Source organism: Corvus moneduloides, chromosome 14, assembly GCF_009650955.1.
Source record: "Corvus moneduloides isolate bCorMon1 chromosome 14, bCorMon1.pri, whole genome shotgun sequence".
Classification (NCBI taxonomy): Eukaryota; Metazoa; Chordata; class Aves; order Passeriformes; family Corvidae; genus Corvus; species Corvus moneduloides.
In genome coordinates, this window is record NC_045489.1 from 9,526,664 (window position 1) to 9,535,722 (window position 9,059).

General features: G+C 43.2%; 1 protein-coding gene across 2 annotated transcripts; it reads left to right on the forward strand.

Annotated features, from left to right (window-relative positions):
• The first annotated feature begins 682 nt into the window (after window positions 1–682).
• LOC116451134 (homeobox protein ARX-like) lies at window positions 683–8,452 on the forward strand. 2 transcript variants are annotated; one of them, XM_032124265.1, is made up of 5 exons: window positions 692–924; window positions 1,004–1,217; window positions 1,295–1,340; window positions 5,863–6,149; window positions 7,028–8,452. In XM_032124265.1, exons 1-5 carry the CDS (start codon window positions 825–827, stop codon window positions 7,251–7,253), a joined length of 873 nt encoding a protein of 290 aa, XP_031980156.1. In that variant the 5' UTR covers window positions 692–824; the 3' UTR covers window positions 7,254–8,452. The 2 variants fall into 2 exon arrangements, with proteins under 2 accessions (XP_031980157.1, XP_031980156.1); XM_032124266.1 differs by lacking the exon at window positions 7,028–8,452 and having other exon boundaries at window positions 683–924; window positions 5,999–6,082.
• The last annotated feature ends 607 nt before the right edge of the window (window positions 8,453–9,059 follow it).

The window sequence follows — 9,059 nt, forward strand, 5'->3', positions numbered from 1 at the left end:
GTTTGGGGGTTCTTAGCCCTTTTCTGCTGTACTCTGTAAGACTCTAGAAAGCAGTATTTCATTCTAATCCCCAAAATCAAGATCTCAGGCTCAAGTCATTTTGTCATCTAATTTATGTCAGTCTCTATCAGTACACCACAGTAAGATCACAGAACTGCTGGAAGTCTCCCTGTGCAGGAAATTGTTTCCAGGCCTCCTGTTGAGGAACCACTGCTGTAACAACACCGACAACAGAATTACAGCAGGAGTGGAATTAGAGATCTCCAGAAAAAGGACTCAATCTTGCACGGGTTTGTGCGCTTTCCCTTCGCCTGCTGGCACACGGTACTTTGCAAGGTCAGCCTTAAAACGCTGAATTCAACAAGTGTAAGTTCATCAGAAGCAATAAAGGTAAACCCTAGTGACTCTTCTCCCTCACTCCAGGGTCTCAGCCGGGGGCTGTCAGCCCTCACTCCGGACCCAGCCGCAGCTCTCGAGGAGCCGGGCACGGCTCTACCGCACAGCGGCGAGCACCGGCACAACTTCACCGCAGCTGCTCCGCGCCCCCGGACGAGGCTTGAAAAAGTTACCGCCGGCCTGCGGGAGCAGGGGGAGCGGGCGGCACGGCCTCAGGGTAGTGCACGGCCGTGGGGCAGCCCCGACGGGGCGGCTCTCTGTACGGCCCCGGGGGAGGCGGCCCGGCTCCTGCGCGGCGAGCGGGGCCCGGCGCGTCCCACCCCCGGCCTTGACGCCACGCGCTAATGAAATGCTAATACCGGGGCGCGGAGCCGGGCGCTGCCCGTGCCCATAAAACGCGGCGTGGCGTGGGGGCCCTGCTCGCAGCCATGCAGAGCGCGGCCCCCGCCGCCCCGCCGGCCCTGCACCTCCTCACGTCCTACTTCATCGACAGTATCCTGGGCCGGGGCCCCGCCGCGGGCCGGCACGGTGAGAGGTGGCCCGGTGAGGGGCAGCGGGGTCGCTCCACGCCCGCCCGCCCCAGTAACTCCGCGGTTGTCTCCCGCAGGCGCGGAACGCGCGGCGCCGCCGAGGCCCGATCGAGCGCGCAGCCCCGCAGAAGAGCCGCCGACGGAGGAGCGGGGGGAGCGCCCATCCGGCTCCGAGGCACCGGGTCCGGTGAAGAGGAAGCAGCGGCGATACCGCACCACGTTCAGCACCTTCCAGCTGGAGGAGCTGGAGCGCGCCTTCCGCAAGTCCCACTACCCCGACGTGTTCACCAGGTAGCGGCGGGAGGGGCGGGCGGGGCCGTGCCGGGGCGGCGGGCAAGCTCCGGCTCTAATCGTGTGTGCCCCCGCAGAGAGGAGCTGGCCCTGCGCCTGGACCTGACGGAAGCCCGGGTGCAGGTGAGTGCCGGAGGGGACGAGGGGCGAGAGAGGATTGAACAGAGCGCGTTTTCCCCCTTGCTCAGCCGGGCGAGAAGGGAACCGCGGCGGTGCCGGGCACGCGTCCTGTCCGCGGCGGGTGGTGCTGAAGGGACGGAGGAAGGGGCGCGTTACCTCCGTGGCGGGGAAGCGGCGGCTCAGGAACATTCCCAGGCTGAGCTTCACTTCCGCTTCTGCTGTCGCCGTCATGGGTCGAAAGGCAGGTACTATCTCCTGAGTTTTAAAACAGGATTTAAAAAGAATAAATCAGGTTGTTTACAGAAAATGAGGGGTTCTGTGGGGCGTCCAAAGTTAGTTACCAAGGCTGCAGTGTTTACATCCTTCTTTTGCCCTAATTTAGCTCAATAAAACTGTCACTCTTCTAAATGACTGGTTAAAACAAATGAAAGATTAATTTGACATTCATATATGACAGTCAGATCCTGTCCAGGAAAATTTTATACCCAGCTAGGCTGTGATTGTAGCAATGCCTGTAGAACTTCAGCATACCTAGACAGACACTAATCACTTGTAGGCTGCAGTTTGCTTAAACTACAAATGACTCTTAGTAACTTTTCCTGACTCTGCACTCCTGCTTAACAATATCTCTTAAAAACCACTTTCTTTAGATTCATCTCTTGATAACCTAGAAATCCCCATTTTATACAGAAATTATAGCAAAAAAAAAAAAAAAAAAGGTTATTTCAAAATGCATGGAGGCTTTCAAGTATTTATAAGCTGCAAATGACAATTGTACTAAATTTGGCTTGTGCTGTATAACAGATATTGACGGTTCCAGCACAGCTCTGGGTATGTGCCTACTTGTGAAAGACTGAGAACTGGTGCAGCTGCTCAGTGTGACAGTCCTGCTTACTCCTGTATAGCTTTGATGCTGTTAATGCCAGATCCTTGTTTGTATACTTTGTCACTACTCCGGTCACTGGGTCTGCAATGGTTCACACCACAGTTACAGTCTGTAAAATTGTAACTTTTTTAGCTTTTTATTTTAATATGCACCATCTTCAGAAAAAACATTAGAAGTATGAATGGTACTTTATAATTGAGTCAAAGAATACCTAGATTAATTTTTCATCTCTCTTTGGTGGACTTGGAGGAAATTATGTACCCTCCCCTCTTCTTAATACCAACAATGATTAAAACCTCTAGTCACTGACATGCCCCACTCTCTGACAATTACACATGGCATCTCACAATGAAAAAGACATGGGTGAAAAGCAGTTAATTTAACTGTTACTGTCACATTCCCTTTGTGGGGTACATACTTTGTAGACCCTGTGAAGGAATGGTGCAATGGTACATGGCAAAGAGAAACTCATCTTCTAATGACTCAGCTAAAGAAAAAAAAATGGAAATGTTTGTGTTTGATGGAGTCAAAAAGGAATTAACAAGCGAAATGACAGAGTTGATGCATCCCCAGTAAATGGAAGGAACAGCAAAGAGCTGTTCCTGGTACCTCTTTGCCTCCTTAATATGTCAGAACACAAGTCTCCTGGGCACGGAGCACAAAGTCAGCACAGTTGCTTAGTGTGAGCTTACAGTGCACAGAGCCAAGCCCCAGTTCCTATCCTGTGGGAGACAGGGTGCAGCCTGGAGGGAAGGAGATGCATAGGAACAACAGGGATGTACTCTACTTAGCAAACTACTGTAATTACCAAAAACTTGCTGCATATGCCCATGCTCATAGTTGCTCTATAAGGCATCCTGTGTGAAATGAAGACTTCAAATCCTCTCCCATGGTACCTGGCTAAATCAGCTGACATGGAAAGTAGCACCTCTTTATTTAGTTAAGCGTAAAATCAAGAAATTAATCTTACTCAATGCAGTCAGACCATTTCTTCACCTCAGTGTGTTTTACAAATTGAGGTTTGCTTCTCTGGGGAGAACCCTCCGTCAACCAGCTGAAATGGGTACCAGCCACTGCATTGTTCCTCCTCTTGCCTTTTGAGTCTTACATGAAAATGAACAAAGAAAAAAAATTGCATGAACATATGCTCATTCCATCATCACTTCAAAGAGATCCCTCTCACCCAACCCCCCTTATTTACTTTTATAGAATAACAATGATGGCAGCATTCCTTACCTTGGGAAAGAGGTAGTCAGAGAGTTTGCAAAACATTTCTGTAACCTGGAGCCACCTTGGCATGTTCTTCAATAGCATTTGCATCTGTTGTTGCCATTCTGTTTCTCATTATTCATATTGTTAGGATGGAAAGAAAATAAGAAAAAGTTAAAAGAATCTTTTATCTTGTTTAACGTGAGGAGTAAAAGGTTCCATAGGTATTTCATTGCCATAAACTACATCAGTTTTAAAACACCAGCTTACAGATGTATCTGATCTAGACATCCTTGTCGTATTTTCTCATTACGATCCTCTTATTCGCTTACAGCAGAAGCACAATACAGTTATGCACATCTATTTATCTTTTTGTCATCTTTAGGTATTACATCAATTAAATAGGATACATTTCTAAAGAAAATTACAGCAAGAAAGCAATCAAATTTTACGTGCTCACCTCTTCCTTTATAAAAGGCCTAAATCTCTTGTCAGATATGCATGATGCTAGTAATTACAAATATAATCTGGGTAATATTTAGCATACAATTCAAAACTTGATGGTTTAAAACTAATTTTTGAGTATTAAGTAACGCTTTCTTTCTACAGTATTTTGCCATTGATATTACGGTCATAAAAATCCTAAGACTGGTGTAGCAGTTTCTATTATGGTTAGTTTGTCACTTCAGATGTATCTGAAAATAGAATAAAGGCAAGTTAAGCCTTTATTAGAAGCAAAGGAAAACTGCTTAACAAAAGGTTCAGGATGACTAATCCGAATGTTAATGACTATAATGTGTGCAGTAAATTTTGAAAGTTGTTTGTCATGTCAGTCTAAGGTATGAGGCATTGGTCTGCTCCTGTTATCACTTGAACCGATGAGTTTGTACCAATAAGGAACCAAAAGCCAGCTTTTTTTGAATGGTCATTATTAGATATCTATGCTGGTATTTCCTTCCAGTTTGAAAAATACAAAACCTACCAATGACTAAATTTTGGGGTTAAGCTCAAAATTACCTGTAACATTAAAAAAATTATTTTGTAGTCAAAGTGCACATCTGAGTGATTTGCTTTAGGACAGAGAAAGTAGGAAAGCAGATATTTAATTTTGTGTTAGGCTTCTTTATGAAGAACAGATTGAAGAACAGTACTAAGATTTAGTAAGGACATGAACACCTTTGCAGCATTTATCCTTTTTAGGAAAGGCTGTATCTGTATATCTGCAGTGTGAGACAGTTAGTGCCCTTTCAATTGGATTTTTTTTTTTCCATAGAAAACACTAACACCTTTGAGTTGGTGGTCTTCTCTTGTGAGAGCTAAGCTCACTTACAAATTCAGGATTGCTGGTTAACAGTGATTTAAAATCATCTGATCCCAGTAATTTAGTTTTCCTTACCAGACCCCTGTCTTGGACTAATACAGGTGGAGTATCTAGTCCTCACTGCCATGCAGGCATAGCTGCCTGGCATTTCACAGGCTCAGATATTCCTTTGTAAGACATCTGACTGTTGAAAGCTGATGGTTGCTGGAGGAAAGACCAAAGAATGAGTCATAACACTCAAGAATTTCAAGTACCAACTTCAAAAATTTTGATGTTCTGATTTTCTGCTGAGGGCACCTCCCTCTGCAGACTGCCTGTGAGCGAGACAGTTCTGCATTACACGCGTAACCCAAGGGGTATAAATCCCTCTTCCAGGAGAACAGGAACTTCCTGGTGTAAAGATACTGTATGCAATGAGAGGACTAGCGTAGTACTTCTTCAGCTGGATCCTGAGAACCCCAGAGCACGTGCTTTGAAAGAGTCAGTTCTTACTGACAGAAAGAAACAACATCAGGCTCGGGACAGCAAGGCTGGGGCATGCTGCAGCCTTGTTTGGGGATCAGCACCCCGATATGTGGAGGGCTTTTCTCCCAAACACACTTCGTGTCATTTAAGCACCTGAAGGTAAGTCAGATTGCTGGAAGTGGTCATAGGGAATGGCTGAGGTAAAGCAAGCTGGGTCCCCCAAAACCTGATTTTTAGATACTTTAGATGCTATTTAAAACTCTTGGAAAACATTTTTTTTACTGTAATATAATTGCCACCTCTTGAATGGCTTTGTTGAAATTTAACTTTCAATAAATAAGTTATGAAAGGAAGAATGATCATTTTTAATAATTGCTCTTGCATTTCAGGTGAGAGGTATATATATTGCAATGGCTTTAAAACGTGACTCTTCAGCCAGAGAGTAGTCAAATTTACAATATTTATAAGTGATTTATTTTGTAATAAACCCACTAAGACATTTATGAATGAATCTTTTATATTAAAGAAGTGGGGTTTGGTTTAACAGTAAATATTTTGCCATCCGTATCAATACGTGCCATGGTATCTGGTAGGACAAACTGCAGAGTAAGTTCAGCTAATGCCTTTGTAATTTTTTATTGAAGGTCTGGTTCCAAAACAGAAGGGCAAAGTGGAGGAAACGTGAAAAAAATGAAATTCTGGGGACTGTTCCAAGAATCTCCTTAACACACCCACTTGGTCTATTTTTGGATGTTCCACTGAGTCATTCTCCCCTCCTAGATCACACGTGGAGGTCAATGCCTCTTCCAACATTGGCTGTGCCGTCCATGTCCCCAGCTTTTAGTCCTTCAACCTTAGGGCCATTTGGCCTCAGCAGTCTTACCTGGACTTCTCTCTTCAGAAATCCTATTTTAAATCCACATTTTGGAAGGTATAGAATAATTTTCTTTTTTCTAAATCTCAAAACTGTTAAAAATTCTGCATTTATATTAGTTTGCTACTCGCATGTTCTCAATAAACTTACTAAAATGGGTTAGTTCCTGTGTAGGGTCACTTGATTAGCAACAGCAAGATTTAGGTTTGAGTCATGATAATAAAAACGTAATACGTAATTGATTTTGGAAGATAAATTGTGCATACTTACTGCAATTTTGGTGTCACTGAACGCTAGTCTTCATACATACTGCTGTGACCTGTGTGGCTGCAGCTTCATCCTTCTCTCTCGCTCTCTCTCAAGTATAAATACATTACATATAAAATATGTAAATACAATATATATAAGTATATATAAATATATAAAAAATAGAAGAAAGCACTCTTGCTGAAATTAGAGCCTGTATCTTAGTACTACATTAACAGAAAAACAAATGCTTTTCACATGGAATCAATTGATCTGAACAAATTGTCGGCATAAACAGCTATATAAATTGGCCTTCTTATGAGGTGGTTTATTGCTTTCACAGAACAGGCTACAGTATCCAAGGTTTGTTTAGAAAGGATTTAGCATGAGGGGTTAAGCAAATGGTTGCTGGTTTAGATATCTGCATGCTATGTCTGATAATCTCTTGTTCGTTTTATTTAAAAGTGGTTTGGTTTTTTATTTAGGGTGGGGTTTTCTGCTTGTTCTTTTTTTAAAGGGCAAGACACTATACTGCAAAATAAAGCTAAAAAAAATGTACACTTGGAAGAAATTGGAAATTTTGGAACTTTTTTCCCTAATACTTTGGTGGGGGGAAGCTGCAAATCAGAAAGTATTTGTTCTCCAAAACAATTCTTAATTTGGGTAATATTGACTTCTTTCAAATACAGGTTTCTCAATGCTTTAAATCCTCTTGTGACAACAGCTTCAGTACTAATGAAAGCTCCTGGACCCCCGTCAGACCCTGTTCTCACCGCCTTCACTGATCCAGCAGCAGTTGAAAGGAAAACGTCAAGCATTGCAGCGCTAAGACTCAAAGCGAAAGAACATTCAGCACAAATCCCTCAATTAAACCTCATCTCCAGTCTTACAAACACTAACAAAGAACTTTGTTAGGAGCTCTCCCACAGACTACAGCCACGGAGGGGAAACTGAATGCCTTCTCCAATAAGTAGCTCTTGTTAGAGGGACACATTTAAAAAAAGAAAACACACACAGAGCTGTAGTTCCTGCAGCTTCAGTAACAGACTGAAAGGAAATAAACCTGCTAAACATTGTTTTCCTTCATTACAACAAGAAATCAGGTAGTATTTTGGCTTGTATCATCTCTAGCACTGCAGAAACAGAAGCAGGAACTATCTCATCTTTGTAAATCAGGTTAACATGTATCTGAAGCTTTGAAATCGCCAAACTCACCAGAAGCTAGTCCAAAAGCTCCAAATTCTTTGTAGGAATAACCACTTTTCTAAGCAATTCTTAATTTCTCAGGAGGAGCTCTTACATGCAGTACTTGAGACATAAGAATCAGTACACAGTTATCAACTTGGAGACCATGCTTCATGTTGAAGTGCAAATGCCAGTGAAATATTGCATTCTAGACAGACTTAGCAGGTACAAGATGGGGACTATTTTCAGTATGGGCTTTTGATTCAGAACTAGGTTTGTATAAAGAGTACCTTGTTTCAAATTTAAAAAAAAAAAGTTTGCTTTATGTTCAGGGTGGCAACGTCTTAATTAAGAAAGTTTAACCTCTGTACATGAACTGTATCCTGTGAAAGTAGGTTAGCAGTGTGCAGTAAATTGTGTGTAGTTCTCTGTGTATGTATATACATGTCAGTCAGTCAGTCCCTTATAGCTGTAAATATGAGGTTGCTGAATACTTTTAGCAAGATTTCTGGCACACCTTAGCAGACCAGTAAATTAACTGATTACTTGTATATTTTGAGACATTTCATGCCTTGAGTAGATTCAGAATTTAAGTGAAAACTCAATGTGAAGTGTTAAATTCTTCCTTGGACCAATGTTGAAATGAGTGAAAACAGAGGCCTTACTGAGCAGGAGTCTACAGTCGATCACAATTCTGGACTGCAAGACAGGTCGTTTTAAGTCTTTGCTGAATTTCCCCATCCAGGACATGGGAGTGAGAACAACTCTCCACAGGTCTGATGCTTTAGTGTAAAGTGAGGATACGTAGTATCCTCCTGGTGCTTTAGTGTAAAGTGAGGATAGGTCATTGTATCCTCCTTTTGCAGCTCACTTGCCTACCTCACAGGGCTGTTGTGAGGACTCATTAAACAAACATGACACTGTGCAAATGGCAGAGTTATACAAGTGCTAATTTTTGCTTCACAGCGAAAAAGAAAGGCCAACAGTTGGCTGCACATGGAGATGACCTTTCCCATACCTGTAGCAGAGGTCTAAGCAAACTCTGTTCCTTGGACAGCATGGAACTCCTCTACTGATGCTGCCTGGTTCCTCAAAACTGTCCTCAAACATATTTACACTGAAAAGATTTCGTGTATTTTAGAACTTCTTTCTCAAGGCAGCTCTGGGCCTACTCTTAAAACTACACAGTTGTGTTCTCAGCTAGAGTTTGAGGTGCATAGCTCCAGCTACATCACTGCTGCTTCTGGAAACTGCACTGAGCTTGTACTGAGATTCAGGACAGAGAAGGCAGTTTGCTGGGTCGGACAAATACTCATCACTTTCCACAAGAGTGAAAGTATTTCTGGGTTCATGGACCTCATTGGTAGCACAGGTAGGAGAAGGTAGTGGTATTTCAGCTGTTAGGAAAAGTCAGCTCCCTACTACCCAAGTTACAGCAGGGCTGTACTGTGTGTCAAGCAGCAGGAGACTAGGGAAGTGAAGTAAGCAGGACCTCTCACACAAAGTTTGAGTGTGTTTCTTCCACAACAGCTATTT

What these genes read in the sequence shown, in the direction of transcription:
- LOC116451134 (XM_032124265.1), top strand. Translation starts at nt 825, where the DNA reads ATGCAGAGCGCGGCCCCCGCCGCCCCGCCGGCCCTGCACCTCCTCACG. An exon ending in CCCCGCCGCGGGCCGGCACG is followed by an intron (nt 925 to 1,003) that starts GTGAGAGGTGGC and finishes TGTCTCCCGCAG; the next exon opens with GCGCGGAACGCGCGGCGCCG. An exon ending in TGACGGAAGCCCGGGTGCAG is followed by an intron (nt 1,341 to 5,862) that starts GTGAGTGCCGGA and finishes TTTTTATTGAAG; the next exon opens with GTCTGGTTCCAAAACAGAAG.